Source organism: Microcaecilia unicolor, chromosome 3 (genome assembly GCF_901765095.1).
Source record: "Microcaecilia unicolor chromosome 3, aMicUni1.1, whole genome shotgun sequence".
NCBI classification, from domain to species: domain Eukaryota; kingdom Metazoa; phylum Chordata; class Amphibia; order Gymnophiona; family Siphonopidae; genus Microcaecilia; species Microcaecilia unicolor.
In genome coordinates, this window is record NC_044033.1 from 193,830,264 (window position 1) to 193,855,318 (window position 25,055).

The following is a 25,055-nucleotide window of genomic DNA, read 5'->3' on the forward strand; positions in this document are numbered from 1 at the left end:
CTCAGTCGACGATCCTCTGCGGCTGCCAGTGGAGCAGGGCCTGTTACATCAGGGTCCCGTGGTGATGGAGGATCCCTCCCCCTTTGGTCTTACGGCCTGGCTATTGAGCGGCAGCGTCTGAGGAAGAAGGGCTTCTCAGACAAGGTCATCGCCACTATGCTGAGAGCGAGGAAGCGCTCTACTTCTACTGCTTACGCCAGGGTTTGGCGTATCTTTGCAGCGTGGTGTGAAGCAGGCTCATTTTCTCCCTTCACTGCTCCAATTTCTTCAGTGTTGGCGTTCCTGCAAGAAGGTCTGGAGAAAGGCCTGTCGCTCAGTTCCCTTAAAGTCCAGGTAGCGGCTCTGGCTTGCTTCAGGGGCCGCCTGAAGGGTGCTTCCCTGGCTTCGCAGCCAGATGTGGTGCGCTTTCTCAAGGGAGTTAATCACCTGCGCCCTCCTCTGCACTCAGTGGTGCCTGCGTGGAATCTCAACCTGGTACTAAGAGCATTGCAGAAGCCGCCTTTTGAACCCTTGTCGAGGGCATCTCTGAAAGACCTGACGTTGAAAGCAGTCTTTTTGGTGGCTATCACTTCAGCCAGAAGAGTTTCCGAGCTCCAGGCGCTCTCATGTCGAGAGCCTTTTCTGCAGTTCACTGAGGCAGGAGTGACTATTCGCACAGTGCCTTCCTTCCTGCCCAAGATTGTTTCTCGCTTCCATGTGAATCAGCAGCTCTGTCTCCCTTCCTTTCGTAGGGAGGACTACCCAGAGGAGTACTCTGCTCTTAAGTATCTGGATGTGAGACGAGTCGTCATCAGATACTTGGAAGTGACCAATGATTTCCGGAAATCGGATCATCTGTTTGTCCTGTTTGCAGGTCCTCGTAAGGGTCTGCAGGCTGCTAAGCCTACAGTGGCAAGATGGGTCAAGGAAGCCATTACAGCGGCTTATGTGGCCGCGGGGAAGGTGCCGCCTATCCAGCTGAAGGCTCACTCCACGAGAGCTCAGGCGGCCTCGATGGCAGAGGCCGGATCCGTCTCCTTGGAAGGGATATGCAAGGCGGCAACTTGGGCTTCGGCTCATACATTCTCCAAGCATTACCGTTTGTGGCTGCACGGGCGGAGGCCCGGTTTAGAGCTTCAGTGTTGAGGTCAGGGATTTCAATGTCCCGCCCTGGGTGAGTACTGCTTCGGTACATCCCACCAGTCTATGGATTGATCAGCTTGATGATATGGAAGGTAAAATTATGTATAATCATACCTGATAATTTTCTTTCCATTAATCATAGCTGATCAATCCATAGCCCCTCCCAGATATCTGTACTGTTTTTATTCTGGTTGCATTTCAGGTTCAAGTTTAGTCTTCAGTTACTTCAGAAAGACTTCGTGTTCAAGTTTTTTCACTTGGATTCTTCAAGAGTTAAGACGAGTTTGTGTTACAGTGAGCTGCTGCATTCCTCTCCCCTCCGTTTTACGGGGCTGGATTGAGACTTAAAATTCTGCCGGCACTCCCTCCCGCTTCGTGCGGCTGTAGGGCAGCTTTGTACCTCTCCCGCTTCGGCGGTGTTAGGGTCAGTCAGCTCCTCCCGCGGTTGCGGTTGCAGGATAAGCCAGATCCCCCCGCATCGGCGGGTGTGGTGTCCCTCCCCCGCTCCGCGGGGATGAGCTGGACGGATTCCCCTCCCCCACTTGTGTGGGGATGAGCTGAGTTAATTCCCCTCCCCCGTTTCGGCGGTGGTGAGCTGGGCAGTGTGTCCCTTCGTGGGTGTAATTCTCTAAGTGCTGAGTCCTGCGGATGGAGCTTTGATATCGACATACTGAGGAGTTTCCGGCAGCACATGACCACATATAGGGAGGCAAAAGTTTGCTCTCTATCTCCACCTGCTGGTAGATGGACACAACCCACCAGTCTATGGATTGATCAGCTATGATTAATGGAAAGAAAATTATCAGGTATGATTATACATAATTTTACCTTAAGAGCTATCAAACCACTGTCCTATCTTAAAGCTTGTTTACATGATCACCAATTAGAATAGGAACTGCACGAAGAAGCCACAGGCAGCAGAGTTAATATAACAAATAGAGGAGCAAGGCTGGTAGAAAGCTTTGGACATTAGGGATGGATAAGTAAATATAGGCCATCAACAGTAAATGACTGGTAGCATGCAGCAGTTAATCCTTGTACAGGAAGCCTGTAGCTTTTTCAAGATGCTGTCTGTTCTAATAATACTACAGATTGAGCAGCACATTTCCCATCAGAAGCTGTTCTGACAGTTCAGGACAGGCACTTGTGCTGCAGAGCAGCATTTATTTGTGTCTGGGGTGCCACAGGATGCTCTAGCCTACTGCAGTATCCAGTATAAACAGCACGTGTTTCACATTCAGTTAGACTGACTTCTGTTCTTGCTCTTCTAGGTCAGAGTGGTGCTGGGAACAACTGGGCAAAGGGTCACTACACAGAGGGAGCTGAACTAGTGGATTCTGTGATGGATGTGGTACGGAAGGAGTCGGAAAACTGTGACTGTCTGCAGGGCTTCCAGCTCACACATTCCTTGGGCGGCGGCACAGGATCTGGTATGGGCACGCTCCTCATCAGCAAAATCCGAGAAGAATACCCTGACAGAATCATGAACACGTTCAGTGTGGTGCCTTCCCCCAAGGTGTCGGACACTGTGGTGGAGCCCTACAATGCCACCCTTTCTGTGCATCAGCTGGTGGAGAACACAGATGAGACCTTCTGCATCGATAACGAGGCACTGTATGACATCTGCTTCCGCACTCTCAAGTTGACTACGCCTACCTATGGTGACCTCAACCACCTGGTCTCTGCCACCATGAGCGGTGTAACCACCTGTTTGCGCTTCCCTGGCCAGCTCAATGCGGACTTGCGGAAGCTGGCAGTGAATATGGTGCCCTTCCCCCGCCTGCACTTCTTTGTGCCTGGGTTTGCCCCATTGACCAGCCGAGGTAGTGTGCAGTATCGTGCTCTCACTGTGCCGGAACTGACCCAGCAGATGTTTGATGCCAAGAACATGATGGCAGCGTGCGATCCCCGGCATGGGCGTTACTTGACTGTAGCAGCTGTGTTCCGTGGTCGCATGTCCATGAAAGAGGTGGACGAACAGATACTGAATGTACAGAACAAGAACAGCAGCTACTTTGTGGAGTGGATCCCCAACAATGTCAAGACGGCGGTGTGTGACATCCCACCACGGGGCCTCAAGATGGCAGCTACCTTCATCGGTAACAGCACTGCCATTCAAGAACTCTTCAAACGCATTTCGGAGCAGTTCACGGCCATGTTCCGCCGCAAGGCTTTCCTTCATTGGTACACGGGTGAGGGTATGGATGAGATGGAGTTCACGGAGGCAGAGAGCAACATGAATGACTTGGTGTCGGAATACCAGCAGTATCAGGATGCTACTGCTGAGGAGGGGGAGTTTGAGGAGGATGCAGAAGAGGAAGTGGCATAAACCTGCATACATCCCGTTCCTGCTCGAGCTGCTCAAATTGCCAGCATTAGACTGAGCATGGCACAAGATTATCATGGGCCTCCACACCTGTGTTCTAGAAGACACATTAAAGTTATGGTTTCATTGGGATGTTAAAATGATAATGCTCTATAATGTGGTTAAGTGAATGCATGTTGTTGTAAGATCAATGTCTCCCATACCCTGTCTATGCTGCTGTTTTTTGTGATCATGTACTAACTCAATGACCTAATTTCACTGCTGGACTAAATCATGGAACTTGGCTGTAACAAAATTTGCCTTGGGCTTGAGAGAAGAGGGGAACTGCGGATAGAATGTTATGTATACTCTGAGACTGGTATATTTCTACAATAAAGGTGAATTGTGATACTGTGCGTCTGTCTCCTCTGTTGGGAAGGGAGCAAAGGTTCTGCTTTTTTTTTTTTTTTGGAGGATCTGGATTTGGGTTGGTCACCTTTCGTATGTACCCTGTGCAGTGGCCCTGCTCTACTTCCAATGCAGTACTGTTAACTTGCTCTTGTTGGAAGCATTGCAGAAAGAGAGCCTACACTCCATGACCGTAGTGAGTCTCCAGGCTGTCTAAATCAGGATCCCTGTATACTGCACCTGGCTGAGGGGTTAATGCTTAAAACAATTACCTTATGCAGCCTTGTAATTTCTCTTGTACAGACTAGCAGTTTATAGTGAGATAATCCTTATGTTGGCACAGTTGCTATATTGTTCCCTTCTTCATTCCATGTATGCTGACTCTTCTTGCCTAAATTATCACATTTTGTATTTTCTTTTGTACAGACTGGCAGCCTGACAGTTTATAGTGAGATCATCCTTACGTTGCCACAGTTGCTGTATTGTTCCCTCCTTCATGCCATGCATCACCCTATCTCTACCCCATGAGCCAGCTGTACAAACTTATCTCCTAGAATGGGACAAGTGCCTCGGGTAGCTGGCTGATGCTGTTGCTGAAGTAAAACCAGGTGCACAAGACTGCTCTGTACCAGACCATCACAGCTTTCCATAAGAATGTAAGAGTAACCATACTAGGTCAGACCAATGGTCCATCTAGCCCTGGATCCTGTTTTCCAAACAGTGGGCAAACCAGGTCACAATACCTGCCAGAACCCTAAATTGTGGCAACACTCCCTACTACAAATCCCAGGGCAAGCAGTTGCTTCGCATGTCTGTCGCAATAGCCTTCCCACATCTGCATAAATTACAGTATATTGTTTGCACTGTGTTATCTTGATCTTAATAAAATTGTTGAAACATAAATAAAAGCATGACAATGGCTCTGTTATTTCAAAGGGCTGTTCTATACATGTCACAGTAAATACTGTAAGTAACAGTAAGACCAGCTGAGGGTAAAGTATAGAAATGTCTGTGTGGTTTCTGTTGTTCTGAAGATGTATTGGGTTGTGAACTGGTGCTGGTTTTTGTTTTGGGTTAGTTAGGAACAAAGTTATCAGTGTCCAAATTCTATCGCTATGGTGGAGGGGGATTGTGTATTATGTGAGTGGGAATTGAGTCACATAAAATATTTTACATGAAACAAAGCAGTGTGGAATCCTTGTGGATAGAAATTCCAGGTGTAAGGGAAAGAGTATACTGGAAGAGCTGTCCTACCGTCCTCTTAATACTTCTTCTGAGAGGCGGCGTACTATACCCCTGAGCTTTAGCTGTAGTAGAGCAACTTGAGAAAACAGAGTTGTGTAATGGGGTTCTTAATAGACAGCACAGGAATGCAGCCATACTTTGATGGTGATGTCCTCTGAGCGCCATAATGCTAGCGCTCTTCTCTTTTGGCTTACTGGGCTTGTGAGTTGCCTGTGCTTTGTGTAGCTCCCCCCAGTCTGCTTCAGTTGTGTTCCAAGCTGCGTGCGAGAGAGTGGAGCAGGGGCTCAGGTAAGTGTGACTGCATTCCTCTGCTATGGCGAGCCCTGCTTTCAAGTAAGCAATTCTGTTTTCTCTGCAAATAAGCAGGAGCGATGCAAGCACACTTGATGGTAAGTCACCAACTGAAGGAATTTTGGGTGGTTGGCCAGGCCATTGGCATGTCCCAAGAAGTGGAGCAGTTGCGGCAGTGAGGACCAACATATTGCTGCCTTACACATAATTTGAGAAAGGAGCATCCCTGAGGAAAGTGGCAGCTGAGGCCACTGCCCTTCTTTTGTGTAGGCCAGCCTGCATGTGCACAGCAGTAATTAATGCAGTCCATGACCCTGACAGAGGGATTACTTAGATACTGGGAGTCCTGGATTGTTCAGGTTGAAGACTTCCATATTGGAGCAGTGCTGTGGAGGTAGAGGCTTCTCTTACAGTCCAAGGAGTGGAAAGCTTTTTTTTTTTTTAAATCTTATTTATTGCAATCCAAACGTGGTCAATTACAATCAAAATGAAACCAATACAATACAAAAGATAAACAGTGTCTGGTTTGCATGCTTTTAAACTTTATCCCCGCTTATCTCCCCTCCCCCTCCCCCCATCCCTCCTTTGCTTCCCTCCCCTACCTATTCCTAATCAGCCAAAATCCTATCTGAATTAACAATTCAATATCTTGCTACGTGCTACCGGAGTGAGAGAGTCCCAAAAGGGAGACCAAATGTTACAGAACTGTTCGCCTCTTTTAGAAGCCAAGTCCGGGATTCCTGTCTTCTCAAGTGCACAGGCTTGTATCATAGCAGATCTCCAGTGGGATATGGTCGGGGACCCTAACTGCAAAATGACTCGCTTTGCCATCACCATTGTACGCTTCAAAAAACTTTTAAATCCTGTTGGAGCTGGGCTTTGTAGTCCAAATAACTCAAACAGCTGCCTCGGAGAAGACTTCCACGTCGTGTTCCAGAGCTGAGACACATGGTTGTTTAGTTCAATCCAAAACATTTTAACTCTGGGACAACTCCAGCACGTGTCCCAGGTGTGCATTAGTTCCTCCGCATTTTGGGCAAGAGTCTGACTGCCGAAGCGTTGCTCTGTACGCTCTGTGAGGTGAAATGTGCAACCGAAGTAAGAACTTATATTGTAGTTCCCACCAGGCCGCATTGTCTGTGATTGTATACAGCGAGATTTAAGGCATGCTCTTATATGTTCTGGTTGGAGGCGCAGCTGTAGTTCTTTATTCCAAGCCTGGGTAATCTCTCGGTGGTCTAGAGGCTCAAGTGCTTCTCTCAGATGGCGATGGAAATAGCTCAATGGCACTCTTAATTGCACATTTAATCCCAATAGTTCATTAAGTCTTTCAAAAGAGTCAGCAGTCAAGGCAGTTGAGGGCAATGAACCCACATAATGTTTCAACTGTGCATATGCAAACCAATCATTCCCATTCAGCCCATACTCCTCTTTCAAAGCTTCAAATGATTTTAAGTTCCCTTGTTCAGTAACCACATGGAACAAATACTTGATTCCCGCCACGGCCCACCTCCGGAAACTAAGTGAGGAACTCCCCACCAGGAATGCTAGGTTCCCCTGGAGCGGCAAAAGCACCGAAACAGAGGAGTCCAGCAATTTTAATCGACCAAGCCGTTTCCAGGCATTGCGTAACGGGCCCAATATGTACTTGAGTGGTCCCAGTTGTGTCATGTCTATTGAGGGCGCATGTAACCAATATGAAAAGTGAATTTCCCCCAAAAGCTTGGTTTCTGCAGTGGTGCAAGAAAAGTAGTGGGTATTGCGAAACCAATCTGATAGATGCCTCATATTGTTAGCCATAGAAAAAAGTCTAAGGTCCAATAATCCTAACCCCCCCTTCGCTCGGGGCATCATAATTTTGGAGAGTGGTAAGCGGGCCCTCTTTCCCTGCCATATAAAGTAATTCAGTTTTTTTCTCAGCCACTTTCCCTCCTTAAGTCGTAATAAAAGGGGGAGCATCTGCAACACATAGGTCCATTTAGGAAATAAAACCATATTATAGAGAGCTATGCGGCCCAGTATAGTAATCGGGAGTGCCTGCCATCTCTGCAGAAGTTTCGTGGACTGCTGTTTTAATGGTACAATGTTTTGTGTATAGATCTCTGACAGGTTTATAGGGATATAAACCCCCAAATACTTAATCTGGGATTGTTCCCACTGAAAGGGGAACTGTCCCTCCCACCCCGCCCGAATCTCAGCTTGTAGTGGAAGAGCAACAGATTTTTGAAAATGTAGGGAAAAACCTGTGAGAACTAAATTCATCTAAGGTCGACAATAAGTGCTTCACCGATTTCTCAGGTTGTGTCAAAGTCAAAAAGATATCGTCTGCAAATGCTAGTACTTTAACCTCCTGTGTCGGCATGGTGATTCCCGCAACGTCTGGATCCTTCATGAGTGTGCGAAGCAAAGGTTCTAGGTACAGCAAAAACAACAATGGGGAAAGTGGGCAACCTTGTCTTGTCCCTCTCTGTAACCAGAATGTTGCAGATACCATTCCGTTCGTCGCTATGCGTGCCGAGGGGTTGGCATACAAGGCCTCAATTGCTTCCATAAACCAACCCTCCAGCCCTACCCATTGTAGTACTTTAAAAAGGTAGTTCCACTGTACTTTATCAAACGCTTTTTCAGCATCTAAACTCAACAATAATAGCTGTGTCTTAGTGTTGTGACCATGTGCCATGGAAAGAAGGACTTTACGCACATTGACCGTCGCCTGGCGCCCTCGAACAAAGGCCACTTGGTGTTCACCGATTAAGGATGGCAAATGCTGCGCCAATCTTTCAGCCAATACTCTTGCTAAAAGTTTAATATCAACATTGAGCAATGAGATTGGCCTATAAGATTCTACTTGGTCTTGAGGCTTACCAGGTTTCGGAATGAGGGTGACTAAAGCTTCGTTCTCCCCCGGAGTAAAGAAACCACGGTCTATCACCGCCTCATAGTACGACACAAGGGGCCCCATCACTTCCGAACCCAACATTTTATAGTATTCGCCCGAAAACCCATCTGGGCCGGGAGCCGAGCTAAGCGGGAGAGATTTTATGGCCTTTTGGAGTTCCTGTGCTCTTATGGGTAATGCCAGCTGGTCTTTTACTCGTTGTTCTAATTGTGGCATACCTGCATCTTCTAAGTAGTCATCCATAAAAGACGACTGGGGTTCTCCGCTCTGGGAATAAATTCCCTGGAAGTAATCTTTAAAAACTTTTGCTATCTCTGCTGGTTGCGTGATGTAGTTTCCAGCCTCTGCAGTGATATGGGTAATGTAATTCCGCGGGGATTTTGCTCTTGCCACTTGTGCCAGTAATCTTCCCGCCTTATTGCCGAATCTCTGAAAATTTAGCTGTCTAGCAAACAATTGTCCCTTATATTTTTCATGGATCATAGAATTTAACGCCGCCAGGGCAGTTGCTACTCTTTCCTGGTGATCTTTAGAAGGGTTAGCTATATGTTGTCTTTTCGCAGTCTTATAAGCTGATTCTAACCGCATAATGCCTGCTGCTAGCCGTTTGGCTCACGCACTCATGAATGCAATAACCTCACCGCGGAGTACCGCCTTTGAGGCTTCCCAAAACAAGGTTGGTGATGTGCAAGAGGGCTCATTAGTCTCTACATAAAATTGCCATCGAGTTCTAATGTGTTCTATGAATTGTCGATCTTGATATAAGTGCGAAGGGAATCGCCAGGATCTCATCGTGGACTCTCCTGTGCCAACCGTCAACTCTATCCCAATCAGAGAGTGGTCGGAAATCTCCGTGGGACCAATGAATACCTTGCGCGTCCTAAAAAACCAAGTGTTTGTCAGTAGTATGTAATCAATGCGGGACCACGATTGATGGACCCTGGATTGATGAGTATAATCTCGCGTCATAGGGTGCAACAATCTCCAGGGATCAACCAACCGTAGGGAGTTACACATAGCAGGCAAGCCTCTCCCTCCCCCAACCGCCGCTACTACTCGGGGTGAGGATCTATCCAATGCAGGGTCCATTACTTGGTTAAAATCCCCGGCCCACACCCATGGGGCATCTGTGTGTTGCAAGCCCAACGCCACCAATTGCTGAAAAAAGGGGGGGGAGAATGTATTGGGCCCATATACTGTGCACAAGTAAAATTTTGTTCCCTGGTAATTTACATGTAGTAACACCACTCGCCCATCAGAGTCCTTATACACAAGTTTGGCTTGGCAAGACACTCCCTTTTTTATGAGGACAACCACCCCATTTCTGCGTTTCCCGGAAGAGGAATAATGACATTCCCCCACCCACCTTTGGCACAATTTCGCATGTTCACTATCTGAAAGCTTGGTCTCTTGGAGGCAAGCAATGGTAGCTCCATGCGCCCTCAACTGTGACAAGATCTTATAGCGCCTGATTGGCGACGTTATCCCCGCCACATTCCAAGATAATATTTTAAGAGTTGACTTCCCAATCTTCGATTATTGTCACAAGTTCCCATGTCAACTTCATTCATTCATTATGCAGCTCCCGGGACCCAGCCTCTCCCTGGAGCTTCCTCACCCCCACATTATTCCTCTGAGCCTCCCTTTCTACTCTCTTCAATCTCCCATAAATTTCCCTCTCACTTCCGTACTTCCTTCCACTATTTCCACCCCTTTGACCCCTCCCACCTCCCTCCCCCCTCCCCCTCTCCCTTGAACCACTCAGCCTCCCAACACAGCTTCTGCTGCATGGAGAGTACAGGTCACTAGTGATAAGGGGCCCCCCCACCCTCCACGCCTTCTCATTCTTGCCCCATACACACATGATCAATCAAGTCATACTTACATTCAACCGTGCACATTCTGCCCTCCACATAAAATGTTACATAGCCTTAATAAAGCTCAACCTCCAATTGCCAGCATGCCATCCTCACTCTTCAGTCCGGTTGTCCAGGGCTTGGTACTGGAGAATCCTGCAACATCTTTTTTGCTTCTTCAGGGGATTGGAATGTTTTCCATCCGCCCTCCATTAAAACTTTCAACTGTGCCGGATAAAGCAGCATAAATCTCCGGTTTTTCTCAGCCAAGTGCCGACACAATGGTCCATAAGCTTTCCTGCGTGCTTGTAGGGCCACAGAATAATCCTGAAAGATTTTAACTCCCACTCCATCAAATGTTAGAGTGTCCCATTTCGCCCTCGCTCCTCTCAGTATTTCTTCCTTGTGTAAAAAATTATGTACCTTTATGATCACCGCTCGAGGCCTGTTGCCAGTGATCCTGCGCCCCAATCTATGCGCTCTTTCCAAGCACAAGGGTCCAATACTGTCAGATAGGGCGAACTCCTGCTTTAGCCAACGCTCCAATTGTGCAGGTAATTGCCGCTCCTGCACCGATTCTGGGATGCCAATCAGGCGTAGGTTAGCTCGCCTTGATCTGTTCTCCAAGTCATCCAGGTGCTGTGCCTGTTGCTTTAGGTGGTTTTGGAGTTCTGTGATTAGGCCCTCTGTGCCCTGCGCCGTGTCTTCCAGCTCGGACACCCGTACCTCCAGTTCCCCCGTGCGACAAGTTGTCTCTCCTAACAGCATTTCGCTCCCTCAAGTCGTTCGGATATTTTGGTAAGCTGCGGCTCAAGTGCAGACTTGACTGCTTCCGTGATTTGTTGTAGCTGCATCGGGTGGAACTGCGGAGGTGGGTCCGTAGGCGCGCTCGACGCCATCTTGGGATCTCCCGAGCCTCGCGGTTTGTCTGCTCCTTTTTTTGCCGTTTTTGCTGGGGTTGCTCTCGTTTCTCGGGTCACAAATGTATCCATAGGCTGTTTCTAGTTAGCACACCGATTTTGGGGCGATTTCGCTGCTGTAACTATCCGTTAACGGCGCGAAAGCAGAGGGGGAACCCTGGAGAGATGAAAGCTGCGACTTCCTCCCTCAGCTCATCACGTGACCTCCTTTTTTTTTTTTTTTTTTATCCAGGAATGTTGAATAATTGTGTACTGGGCACGTACTTGACTAGTGCGTGGAGTTCAGTCACTGTGCCAAGGTGAAGGCTGTGAGGAACCTTGCCTTCCAAGTGAGGTAAAGAAGCTGGGTGAGACCCAGGGGCTCAAATGGTTCCCTCATCAGTGCATCCAACACAAAGGTGAAGTCCCATGAAAGTTGCATGTCTGTTGATGCAATTAAGAGGCAGATTTTGCAGAGAGGTGCAGGTGGACATAAGTAGTCTTGAGTTGGAGAGATCATGAGGTAATTGAGTGGCAGATGAAAGGGTCCTGACTGCAAGCTTGGGCCAGTGAGTCCATTTAAACAGCTATGATTTTCTAGTGTTCGGTTTCTTGGCTACCAAGAGGATGGTTACTTGTTGCAAGACTCTGATGGTGTCCACTAGGAAGTGTTTAATCTCTATGCTGTTTGAGAGACTGGGTAGTTTGGGGTGAAAGTGACTGCTCTGCTGGCCAATGAGGCATGGGTTTTGGTGCTGCATGATGGGGTTGGTTTAGAACATAGAGAGAAGGGGGAACCAGATTTGATGTGGCCATCTCAGGGCAATACAGAGGATGTCTACTGCATCGTATTGTATTTTATGGAAGACTTTGGACATAAGGAAGAAGGGCAAAAAAGCGTAGAGAAGGTGGCCTCCCCAGGGGACAGAGAATGCATCTTGAGCTATGGTGACAGCATTGCGTGGTTGGATGGAACAGCTGAGAGCACACTGCATTGTTCAGTGCTGCAAACAGATCTATTTGCAGAAACCTCCATTTGAGGAATTGATGAGATTACTGGATCAAGCAGCCACTCATGGGGTCTAGCTTCTGGCTGAGAGTCCGCAATCTGGTTCTGCTGGCCCAGAAGGTACATTGCCTGCAGGGAGGCTGGTATAGTGAGAACAAAGTGCCAAATGTGAGTGGCTTTGTGACATAACGCAAGGAGCTGGAACTACCGTTTAGATAGAACATTGCCACCAGGTTCTCTGTGCAGATAAAGATATGCTTCTGGTGAAGCCATGGTTGGAAGGCCTGAAGTATGTTGTACACCGTTCAGTTAGTTGGTTTAGGTGAAGGGAATGTTCTTGTGGATACCACAATCCCTGTGTTATGTATGCTATGTGGGCTCCCTAGCCTAGGAGGGGAAAGCATCGGTTGTGATGGTGAGCTGACACACCAGAGAGTAGAAGGGGCATTTGGCTCTTTGGGCATCAGACATGCGTACCACTGGAGGATCTGGCAAAGGGCTGGAGCAATTGGAATAAGCCTGTTGAGGGGTTGTATCTCCTGGTTCTAGTAGGGTTTGAGATGCTACTGAAACAGATGCACATGAAGTCCGGTATGTGGCCAAGGAGTTTAAGGATGTTGTATGCTGTGGCTTGTCAATGTTCTTTTAGCAGTTAGGCAGTAGTGGAAGTCATGTCCAGTCTCCTCCAGTGAATGTGAAGGACTGGGTGGGGGTGGGGTTAAACTTTTCATAGTTGAGTTAGCTGCAGGCTGGTTGTGGTGTGATGTGAAGGGTGTTTATGGAATGAGTAGAGAGAAGCCAATCGTCGAGATATGGGTGCACAAACCGCCACAGGACCCTTGGTAAACACCCTTGACATTGACTGGAGTCAGAAAGGGAGTATTTTGTTTTGGCAGTGTCGAGTCACAAATGTGAATCAAATTTCCAGTAGTTGGGGTGGATGGAGATGTGGGAATATGCATCTGAGGTTAAAGGAAAATAGCCAATGTGGGAGAGGGTGCTCATTCTGAATTTTTAATTCAGATAGAGACTGAGGTGTTGGAGGCTGAGAATGGGTCTGAGCGTCCTGGTCTTTTGGGGGATGAGGAGAAATCTGGAGTAGAACCCCTCTGCTCTGGTGTTCAGAGGACACTTTCTCCACAGCCTTGTTGCAGATTACAGTGTCAGCCTCTGCTACTAAAATGGGAATATGGTGTAGAGGAAGATGAGGATATTCAGCTGAAATCCATTGGCAACTATAGTGTTGACTTAGCTGTTTGATGTGATTTCCTGCTAGGCCTGCACAAAGAGGTACATCTTTCTCCTGACCAGTAGAGTGCCAGAATGAAGGGGTAGATTTAACAGAGAGAAGCTGTGACGTTGATGCTTGGGCACATGTGGTCTTTGGCATGTTGAGTAAGACTGTTGATCAGTGTCCTACAAGGTAAGTCTGCTGTAGGGGGTGTAGCATTTCAAGGGTAGAATTGATGGAAGAATTGTTGATGGTAAGATTTTCTGTAAGGGGACTGAGCAGATTTCCTATAGTGGGGTACTCTGCTCCTGAGACTGGGTGAAAAGTTCTCGCAGAGTAGATCAGTTCTTAATTTGAGACCGTGTCCTTGTGTTCCCCAAGAGCGTGTCTCTCAAACAGGAGCATCTGCAAGACAGTCATGCAGGTCTTCCCTGAGGTCTGATGCTTTTAGCCAAGTAGTATGGTGTGTGCCTATGGCACTGGCTGCTGCTATTCAGGAGGTATTGTAAATAGTTTTTACAAAGTGGTAAGATGCCTTCTGAATTACAAGCAGAAGTTAAGGTCAGTGCTGTAGCCCATCTATGGCTGAGGAAGCTAAAACCTCCTCCAGATCTTGCAGCATGGAGTGTTGGCAGTGGAGAACTCAGAGCTGGTGCGCCTGAATTTTCAAAGTGAGCATAGTGCTTTGATATATTTTGTGCCTGATGGAAATCAGGAGTCGTGCCACAAGGAATAGGAATTTGGAGATTTGGACCTTGATGGCGGAGTCGGAGACCTTCAATTGATAAAGTGGGGTACATCATGGCCAGGAGCCGTCTGGACGTTGTACTTCAACTCTGCCTGGAAACAGGTGCCACTGAAAATGGGGCCTACCACTTGGCAAGCTGGAGGTCCTGCAGGCTCCGGTGCACTGCAAAAGCAAGGAGTTGTTTCTGAGGCGTAGTACAGGACTTAAGAGTAAAAATGAATTCCTTTTCTGCTTCTTGCCTTGGCGATGCTGTTTAGCTCAAGGAAGCTGGAATTCTTCTGGAGGACTTGGGTGTAGGAGTAATAAGCTTGTTCTGGTGAGGTAGTTTGCAGCCCTATGAGGAGTGGACTAAGGGTCATGTCTGCTATGTCCCTCTCCCGCTGAAACTACGGTTGCAGTGAAGAACAGAGCTCACAGTGTCCATGCTAGGCCATGGACACAGCAGATTTGCTGTATGGAAAATCTTCAGGTTACCTTTGCCAGTGATGCTGGTACCGGGCTCTGGGACTGAGGAAGATGATGAGCTGAGGATCAGTGAGTCACCTCCCCCAAGGCTGCCTGAGCTGGGCCCTAAGGGGGTAGGGTTGGGCAGCCAGTCTAGTTCTCCTGTGGCTGCTATTGATAGTTGGAGCAGCTCGTTTTAGGAGCTGCAGAAGGTCTTGGATTTGTAGGTATTGTTGAAGAGGGAAGGATTTTGGTTTAATAATGCCTGCGTCTCCCTTGCTTATTTGTGCAGAACTAGTTGGTAGGCAAACTGCTTGGTGGAAATTAAAATGATGTTGTAGGAAGGCTTGTCTCTCTTTATATGCACTTATTGGTGACATAACTGATGGAGGGTGGGGTGGCAGAGGTGTTGCTGTGTCTCTGAGCTTCTTCTAAATTAAATGATCCATCCTAGTGACAGTAGGGTATTTAAGGAGCTCTCTACCATGGACGAGCTTGAAATCGGTATGCTTGCCTACGTGAGACCCCTCCCATTCACCCTGTCATCAGTTAATTTTAACTGTGATCGAGTTACTTTCCCTCTGTCTGAAAGGGTAAGACGATGGGTTAGAGAAAGTTGGGAGATTGTTGAAAGTACCCCAACTGTTCCCTGCTTTTATCAACCCAGGGCTTGATACATGTCATGCCAAAATGAGGAGCTACTTTCTACACCCAGGAATTTCCAGTTTTGCTTCCTTTCTCTTGTGAAGAAATTGATTATATGCATACACTCTATTGGGAAACAGGTGTCCTAAGAAAGATTAGATGGGCTCTTGCATTTTCTCTAGTTTATATTTTTCTGCTGTAAGTATCTCTGCTGAGATCAATTCTCAAGGAATTGTTGAGATAACTAAACAAAGTGATCAATGGGAAATTTTAGCTACTGCAGAGCAGATAGGTTGAGGATTGGTTCTGATAAATTAGCCCTCTGTGGAAATTTAATGGAACTGAACTAAGTATATCAGTTGGGAATTAGCCAGTAGTGGAAGGACACAATTATGAGTAAGGGTCAATTTTTCACTTCTGTGCTCCAGGGTGAACACCTCCAGCATTACAATAAAATGAATATCACTGATGCTGTTCATAAACCCTGACCCCTCTGTTCACCCCAGCTCTCTACAAAGGTACAACCCTCTTCCCTTATAATTTTTTAAAAAAGCCCTCTAGCCCAAGGTATATAAACACTATGGGGACAGTTCAAAGAAGGACAGCAGAAGAAAGCTGGCAAGAAGTAGAGTGTGAATTTGATAGCAGTATCTGAGTACCCAGATTCTATAATCAAGTACTAGCGTAAATTGGCATTATGTCCCAACCGTTAGGTATGCCCACTTATGCCAATAGCAGGGGAAATGTGTGTGCCTAAATGTGGCAGTTTAGCAGATAAGGAACAGTATTCTGAACGTCTGATGTGAAACTGTTAGACACACTCTGTATCTGATCCTGTGAAGGCTCCCTTGTGTTTCCACTATGCAAGATAGTCATGTAAAAGAATCCTGTTTAGCACCCAACTGTACCAGTCGCAGTAATCTATACCTGAAGCAGTGGTTCCCATCAGGTTTGCGGACATCCCCAATGAATATTCATGAGAGATTCAGATGCATCTCTGCCATGATTATTCATTGTGGCTATCCGGAAAATCTGACTGGCTGAGGGTCCCCCCAGGACAGGTTTGGAAACCAGTGCTTTGGATGACCTTTTATAGGACAAACAAAATGTTCATGACCAATATTGACTGAATGTATTTGCAAAAGGTATATCTAGTGCAGGGGTTCTCATTGCAGTCAGGTTTTTAGGATTCCCTAATGCATTTGCACATAAAGAAGGCAGTACATGCAAATCTGATTCATCCATATTCATTTGGGAATATCCTGAAATTCTGTTTCACTAGATGTGCCCTGGTTTATTGTAATATTTAAAGAGCCAACAGAAAAAAGGCTGGGAGTTCTTCCATCTTCTTACAATTCTGCTTTTGTTGAATTTTCAGAAAATGGTCATAATAGCTTGGATAATTAACATTACCAATTTCTAACAAATAATGTGAAGTAACTGAATGACTAACTGAGGGCCAGATGCACTAAACTTAACGAGCAAGTAGTAAACCGTGGCATGCACAAAAGGCTTCCCCGAGCCATTTTCCGATCACAGTAGCAGCTAACGAAAACGGAATGCAGATGAGCAAATCGGTATTATAATGTGTAGAAATCGTATTGTAATGAGATGCACTACCGTTTTCCGATTGCCTAACCATGGAAAATCTAATGGGAGGTCTGTACCTCTCGTTGGGGCTGCGCGGGATTGAAAAACTTTGCCATAAATTTAACCAAAAAAAATTGGGGGAAAAAAACGTCCAAGTGCTCATTAGGGACGTCCTTTACTTGAAACAACGTCCAAGTGCTTGTCAGGGATGTCCTTCACTTAAAAAAAGGGTGTCCCTGACGAGCACTTGGACATTTTTCCCCCTGATTTTTTGTGATGGGTGCGAGGACGTCCAAATAAAAAAAAAAGCTATTTGGACATCTTTCAATTATGCCCTTCCTTCAGATCTCTCTCAGCCAATCACAGCACGTTTAGCTGACACCAATGACAGCTAAACGCGCTGTGATTGGCTGCAACCGCTCTGCCAACCGGGCTAAGGAAAAGTCACGGGAGCAACACCAGCACCGCCGTCGGGAGGAAGCACAGTCGGCAGCTGGAGATAGGGAAAGCTGAGCCCGCAGAAAGAGACTGTCAGGAAGGAGCGAAAGACACGAAGAAGTTGGGATACCCCTGCTGCCTACAACATAGTAACATAGTAGATGATGGCAGAAAAAGACCTGCATGGTCCATCTAGTCTGCCCAATAATATAAACTCATATGTGCTGCTACTTGTGTATACCTTACCTTGATTTGTATCTGCCATTTTCAGGACACAGACCGTAGAAATCTTGCCCAGAACTAGCCCCATTTTCAGGACACAGACCAAGCAGCCGACCAAGGCATACCGCGAGGAGAAGGATTCCAAGACTTAGCCGAGTGGGAGGAGGCACCCCCCAGCAGTATGGTGGAACTAGCGTTGCCGCCACCACCACCGCCTCCTCCTCCCACCACAGTCCCTCCAGATACGGGGCTCTTCGGGACTGCAGCCCTTATCACCAGCACTCCCCCAGCCCGTCCTACAACCACCGGCTCTCGCCTAGCTACAGCTGCCACAGCTCGAATGAGCTAGAAGTTTGGTTTGTAATTCTTTTTTTGTTGTCTTTTGAGTGGGCGTCCATAAAGGTCGTCCTTGGAATGCGCAGAGCAGCCAGCATAACGCTTGGCTGCTCTGCGCATACTCAGCTGGCCAACTGGTTACCGATGAAATAGAGAATGCAAGTGAGCTACAACGAGCTGCTCATTTGCATTCCTTTTCCTTGATGCATGCTAAGGGAAGGGCTTTAACGATTTTTTTTAGTGCATCTTCCCCTGAATAGGGTGTCAACCATAAAGCAGTGCACACTGTAACTCAAAGGAGCTCAAGGTGCTAAGATTAAAAAGTGGTTGAGAGAGAACTGATGCCTATGGGCTCTCCCAAAGTACTCAGATTCCCCAAAGCAATTGTTTCTTCTATTGCTCAGAAATTAAACAATCCATTCCAAATATATATCAGCAATCTTCCCAAGAAAAGGTCCCATATGATAAGCAAAGAATCACAAGCTGCCTGTCTTCATGCATTCCAGTATCAATGAAGCCAAGCACCGACTCTGCTCCAATTGTACTGCGCTGCGTAACCCTAGTAGCGCTTTAGAAATGTTAAGTAGTAGTTGTAATCGTAACTGGCAGGGATGGAGCCCGTTCATTGTCAGCAAACGCAGCATTTCTCAAAGAACAAAATGAGATACCGGCTGGTAGTATAGGCACCAACAATTGCGAATGACTGGGTGCCAAACACAATGAGGGTCGGCGAGTGTGCTTTTTTAAAATTTAACATAAGCCTCACTTTCTCTGTAGGACGAGATCACATATCCTTGCACCAGGCTAAGGTTATTCTGCAGAAACGTGAACTCAACCACTGGGTCCCACATATCCTTACATAAGCACATTCTGAGAACGACCGAAACCGACAATACCCTGTTTTCCAACACTGGCCAAAAGCAAGTCACATGTACCCTCCTTGCACTTTTTCTTTATAAAAGTGAACTAACCCCGCCCCTTGCGTGCGTTCTCCACCGGGGCCGAGGGGAGAATGGGTGACGTCTTGCCGAGCCTCGTTCTGGCAGGCGGTGACGTCGACGCCAACGAGTATAAGAAGCGGTGCGCTAGTTGGTTTTTTTCTAGTTCCTACGTGAAGGCGAACGACGCTTTCTGCTTCTTTGGTTCGGGTCCTTGGTTGGCGCGAGAGACACGATGCGGGAGATCGTTCATCTGCAGGCCGGTCAGTGCGGCAACCAGATCGGAGCCAAGGTGAGGACCAGAGGGAAATGGGGGCTCAATGCCGTGGGGGAGGGGTATCTGCTGCGATTAGAGAGGGAAGAGGTGCTTTAGAGGCAAATGTCTTTCTAGTTCGGTCCTGGAGTCTGCTGTCTGATGCTTTGAAGGGATTAACACACCTGGAAAGGGAGTAGAGAGTTATCTTGCAGCCTCAGATGACTAAGGTTTGGGTGTGAGCAGCTCAATCATTGCTGTGCACTTCCTTTACTCCACCCATTCGCAGCAAGACGAGGCTGTGCAAATGCCAGAAGGAGGCACGCCTGCATTCTGCCTGCTGAGTCCTGTGAAAGGGCAACTCTGCTTCACAAGATCCCAGTAACCTGAAACCAGTGCAGAAGGCAATAACCCAGACAGGTCCCAGCTTCTAGCCCTGATGCTATTGGATGGCTGTAGTGATGTGGAGAACACGAAGCAGCATTATAAGCAAAAAGCACTCTGTTAGGGGTAGAGCTGTGCTTCTTGCACTCCATATACTACTGCCTTTCTGTGGTACAACCAAAGCAGTTCACCTATTATATGAAAAGTCAGCTGTGAACCCCTCCTCCCCCTTTAGGATCACTTTGAAGAAATACTGCCAAAAATACTTCCATATTACTGCTTTGATCTGTAGATCAGTTTAAAGGTCCAAAAAAGCCAGCTGCAATACTGAATACTCAAACAAAATGGCAGCTGTAGCTGATGTTTTTCTGTTTCAAACTTGCTTCCAAACAGCACAGAAAAGGTTCTTTAAATATTTATTTCCACAAAATATACTAATTCCAGTACTCGTCCTTGAGTTTTGCAAACGTATCTAGCTTCTGTAGAAAATACTTTTTAAAATAGTCCCAAGGTAACAATAACACCCCGACCATGTAAATCTCTCCTTACATTGTCCGCCCTCCTTCTCTCATCACACGTGTGCACTTTTGGTTTTAGTGAAATTGTCATGTGTGCTCAATTGCATTAAAATTGAGTATGTGCAAAGTGAGGGGAAGAAGGGTAGGGAAAAACAGTTCAGCTGGCAGGGGTTGTGGACCCCCCCCCCCCCACCAGCCAAGGTATGTGGTGCTGCGGCTGGGAAGTGAGCCAAAATGTGCCTCCCCACCTTGTGCTCTGGCCCCCTCCCTCTTTGAGGTCTGGCTACGCCCCTGGTAATAAACATTGAGCAGATTTTTTTTTTCTTACATTTGTACCCTGCGCTTTCCCACTCATAGCAAGTTCAATGCTGTCCTTGTTTGCATTTACAGTATAACAAATGTTTCCTCCCCCACCCCCCACAGTATAATGTGAGATACTCAGATAGTCTTTAAAAAAACGAGATTCTGTCAATGCAATGTTCACATGCAGTATACAGGATGCACTTGACAAGAAATCACAACACAGACTGTTTCGGCACATATGCCTTCATCAGGGGACCTGTCAAAGTGATGCACATCATAAAACTGCAAATGAGTATGGTGCACTAAATGTGCAAATCTCTCAAGAGCACGTAGTACACAAACCATAGTCAACTTTGCATGTGGAATTTTTTTTTCCCCATTTTGTAAGTGAGGTTCTGCACTAGGGATCAATGTAAGCTTTCAGTCTTAACTGCTGCCTTTGAAATATTTCAGGTTGCAGAGGTTTGTGACTAAACTTAAGTGGTACGCACATCGATACCCCCCCCCCCCCCCACCCCGAGAGAAAGGGTGGGCCCTAGACCTTGTTCACCTCTAAGAATGGTTTGGGTTGGTAGGAAGGTGAATCAAACACCATACAGAAGCTTGAAGTGCCTAATGGCACCACTTGTCATGCAGCGTCCTGGGTGATGGCTGTCTTTTGGCCATAACCCTGAAGCTGGTGCCTTAGGCTAACAAGATTTGAGCCCTGAATTTAGGGGATGAGGCCCTGCTTTATTAGATCAGTACTTATTACAGCTGTATTTGGCTTGCTGTGAACATCTGCCTGCTTTATGGAGGACTGATGTGGCCATGGTCAAAAAAAGTCAAGATTCACAAGCGAAGTGTGTGTGTGGACAGAGTATGAAAACACTTTCACAAGCTCCCTTCAGTCCAAACTCTACTGATGACTCTTCTTCTCCTGTAGTTCTGGGAAGTGATTAGTGATGAGCATGGCATTGACCCCACTGGTACTTATCATGGAGACAGTGACCTGCAACTGGAAAGGATAAATGTCTACTACAACGAAGCCTCAGGTATGATATCACTTGGTTTGCCTGAGGGCGCAGACTACATGGGCTAGAAAATGGACAGTTTTGGAGAGAATGAGAAGGGTAAGAATACCTTGGGTGTTATTTAGACTGCTAGCTTACGGCCTAGGAGGGTGAGATTCTGTTACTGTTTAATGTTTCTCCAGTATCTGGCTGGGTGAGTCTGTAGTGACCATGCAAGGAGAGCGGGTCGGGCAGGTGAAGAGCATTTGCTGAGTGAGGGGAAAATTGACTCTGGAATGGAGTCGCTGCTTGTGGGGCAGTTTTTTCATAATTCTACTGTGCTGCTCTTGCTTTACAGGTGGGAAATACGTGCCACGAGCAGTGCTTGTAGATCTAGAGCCTGGTACAATGGATTCTGTGCGCTCTGGACCTTTTGGCCAGATTTTCAGGCCGGACAACTTTGTTTTTGGTGAGTCTTTTCATCAGAGGTGGTGTTGCACATCCCTTTGTGAGCAGAGCTTGTGGAACAGCAGTTAGGCTCGGATATGAGCACTTGAAGGGTTTGGTAGGATGGGACTGATCTGGATTGGTTTGTAGGGGAGGGGCATTTCCACAGGGAATACTTTTTCCTCACTTAGTTGAAAACGTCTACATTACATGCCAGCTGACTTCCCACTGTCCTGCATGTAAAGACTTGTCGCCAGCTCTAATGAGGAATCGGCAATAATACCTCCTGTACATATAAATTCCTTTGAACTGCTACGTGGGATTTAAGCTGAATAAAAGCTGAAAATTGGGGAGCACTGTGCATGATTTCAACTATTCTAGTGAGCCTTTACTGTGGCAGTAAAGTCATCCTTAAGAGCTATCAAACCACTGTCCTATCTTAAAGCTTGTTTACATGATCACCAATTAGAATAGGAACTGCACGAAGAAGCCACAGGCAGCAGAGTTAATATAACAAATAGAGGAGCAAGGCTGGTAGAAAGCTTTGGACATTAGGGATGGATAAGTAAATATAGGCCATCAACAGTAAATGACTGGTAGCATGCAGCAGTTAATCCTTGTACAGGAAGCCTGTAGCTTTTTCAAGATGCTGTCTGTTCTAATAATACTACAGATTGAGCAGCACATTTCCCATCAGAAGCTGTTCTGACAGTTCAGGACAGGCACTTGTGCTGCAGAGCAGCATTTATTTGTGTCTGGGGTGCCACAGGATGCTCTAGCCTACTGCAGTATCCAGTATAAACAGCACGTGTTTCACATTCAGTTAGACTGACTTCTGTTCTTGCTCTTCTAGGTCAGAGTGGTGCTGGGAACAACTGGGCAAAGGGTCACTACACAGAGGGAGCTGAACTAGTGGATTCTGTGATGGATGTGGTACGGAAGGAGTCGGAAAACTGTGACTGTCTGCAGGGCTTCCAGCTCACACATTCCTTGGGCGGCGGCACAGGATCTGGTATGGGCACGCTCCTCATCAGCAAAATCCGAGAAGAATACCCTGACAGAATCATGAACACGTTCAGTGTGGTGCCTTCCCCCAAGGTGTCGGACACTGTGGTGGAGCCCTACAATGCCACCCTTTCTGTGCATCAGCTGGTGGAGAACACAGATGAGACCTTCTGCATCGATAACGAGGCACTGTATGACATCTGCTTCCGCACTCTCAAGTTGACTACGCCTACCTATGGTGACCTCAACCACCTGGTCTCTGCCACCATGAGCGGTGTAACCACCTGTTTGCGCTTCCCTGGCCAGCTCAATGCGGACTTGCGGAAGCTGGCAGTGAATATGGTGCCCTTCCCCCGCCTGCACTTCTTCATGCCTGGGTTTGCCCCATTGACCAGCCGAGGTAGTCAGCAGTATCGTGCTCTCACTGTGCCGGAACTGACCCAGCAAATGTTTGATGCCAAGAACATGATGGCAGCGTGTGATCCCCGGCATGGGCGTTACTTGACTGTAGCGGCTGTGTTCCGTGGTCGCATGTCCATGAAAGAGGTGGACGAACAGATACTGAATGTGCAGAACAAGAACAGCAGCTACTTTGTGGAGTGGATTCCCAACAATGTCAAGACGGCGGTGTGTGACATCCCACCACGGGGCCTCAAGATGGCAGCTACCTTCATCGGTAACAGCACTGCCATTCAAGAACTCTTCAAACGCATTTCGGAGCAGTTCACGGCCATGTTCCGCCGCAAGGCTTTCCTTCATTGGTACACGGGTGAGGGTATGGATGAGATGGAGTTCACGGAGGCAGAGAGCAACATGAATGACTTGGTGTCTGAATACCAGCAGTATCAGGATGCTACTGCTGAGGAGGGGGAGTTTGAGGAGGATGCAGAAGAGGAAGTGGCATAAACCTGCATACACCCCGTTCCTGCTCGAGCTGCTCCATTTGCACCAATGGCTCATATTGCCAGCACTAGACTGAGCATGGCACTGGATTATCATGGGCCTCCACACCTATGTTCTAGAAGACTCGTTAAAATTGTGGTTTCATTGGGGTATTAAAATGATAGTGCTGTATAATGTGGTTAATTGAATGCATTTTGTTCCCTTCTTTCAGATCTGTGTCTCCCCTGTCTATGCTGCTGTTTTTTGTGATCATGTACTATGGCCTCATTTCACTGCTGGACTTACCTTGTACTTGAGGGAAGAGGGGAATTGAGGACAGAATATGTGTGTATTCTGAACATGGTGTATTACCACAATAAAGATGAATCATGTGATACTGTGTTTGTCTTCTGTGGATGGGGAAGGGTAAAACTATCTTGCTAGCTGTGCTGCTCTTTGGAGGATCTTCCTTGTCTAATGCTTGAAGATATGCTTCTCTCCTCCCTTAGTTAGGGGTATGCTCTGCTTTGTATTTCAAGTGAATACTTCTGTTGTCAACATTTTGTGTGACTTCTAACAAGTATCTGACTAGAAATCATTTGTGTAGTGTAAGCCTACTAGCTGGAGGGGGTGGGGGGGCGTGGATCCCATTACCTTACTGGGAGATTCAACCATTACATCAATTAGCAAGTTTCTTCCCCCATTAACTCCCTTTGTTCAATTGATGATGATGTTTCTCTTGCATAAATACACTGCAAACATGTTTTCGCAAGCTGATGCTTATATTGACAAAAGCTCCAAACCATGGTGTTTGTGCTTCACCCCTACCCTCCCCCAATCCAGGAAAAAAAAAAAGCCTTTTCTCATCTTTATGGGAAGAATGCATGCAAGCGTATCTGGCCCTATACCTTACTGATGGTACTTGGTATTTCAGTGCTGCTTTTGTACAGGCCTTCCATAGGCTAGAACTTCAGACATGCTACTCCTAGATTCTCCGAGGACAAGCAGGCTTACATTCTCACAAGTGGGTAAACGATCCTGCGTCGATAGAATAGCAAAGAAAAAGAATGAGAGCTTTCTGGAGCGCAAGCAGCGCTCCATCACACATGCATGAATGCCTTCTTGGTTTTGTTTTCTCTACGTGAGAAGCAGCAGTTCTTCTCGTTACACGCCCAGGAGAAAGCTAATTTTTTGTGCCTTCGGCGGTTTATTGTTCATGCTTTCTTTATATTTTCTTTGTTTTACTTATTTATATATATATATATATATATATATATATATTTATTTATATATATATATATATATATATATATATATATATATAAATAAGAAAAGTCCCTTATTTTTCTTAGAGTTTGGCCCGCCTTTTAAGTTACTTTTGTTTTTCAGCACAGGCCACTTTTAGGCCTACTCGGACCGGTCTCTTGTGTTTTTTTTTTTTAGCCCTGTTTTTCAGGTACAATCGCAACTTTTAATTTTGCCGAAACCATTTTTCCTTCCATGTCATTGAAGACTCCCAGTGGCTTCAAACGTTGTACCTGGTGCAACTGGACCATTTCAGGTACTGACACACAATCTTGGTGTATTCAGTGCCTTGGACCCGACCATCACCCGGCAAATTGTGTCCTTTATGTTCGTATGAAGA

At 46.8% G+C, this 25,055-nt stretch overlaps 2 protein-coding genes across 3 annotated transcripts in view; both read left to right on the forward strand.

The window, feature by feature from the left end:
- Positions 1 to 23,807, forward strand: part of LOC115465973 (tubulin beta-4B chain-like) — a 31,325-nt gene extending 7,518 nt beyond the window's left edge. Inside the window, exons 4-5 of one of the 2 annotated variants that reach the window (XM_030196884.1) lie at positions 2,394 to 3,461; positions 23,445 to 23,807. In XM_030196884.1, coding sequence (XP_030052744.1) covers positions 2,394 to 3,451 — 1,058 coding nt within the window. In that variant the 3' untranslated portion in view covers positions 3,452 to 3,461; positions 23,445 to 23,807. Of the gene's footprint in view, positions 1 to 2,393; positions 3,844 to 23,444 lie in introns of those variants that run through there. The other variant, XM_030196881.1, reaches the window with a different exon arrangement.
- On the forward strand, positions 18,785 to 23,807 carry LOC115465974 (tubulin beta-4B chain-like). Its single transcript, XM_030196885.1, has 4 exons — positions 18,785 to 18,918; positions 21,010 to 21,118; positions 21,435 to 21,545; positions 22,377 to 23,807. The coding sequence occupies exons 1-4, from the start codon at positions 18,862 to 18,864 to the stop codon at positions 23,432 to 23,434; spliced, it is 1,335 nt and encodes a 444-aa protein (XP_030052745.1). The 5' UTR covers positions 18,785 to 18,861; the 3' UTR covers positions 23,435 to 23,807.
- Positions 23,808 to 25,055: the final 1,248 nt, after the last annotated feature.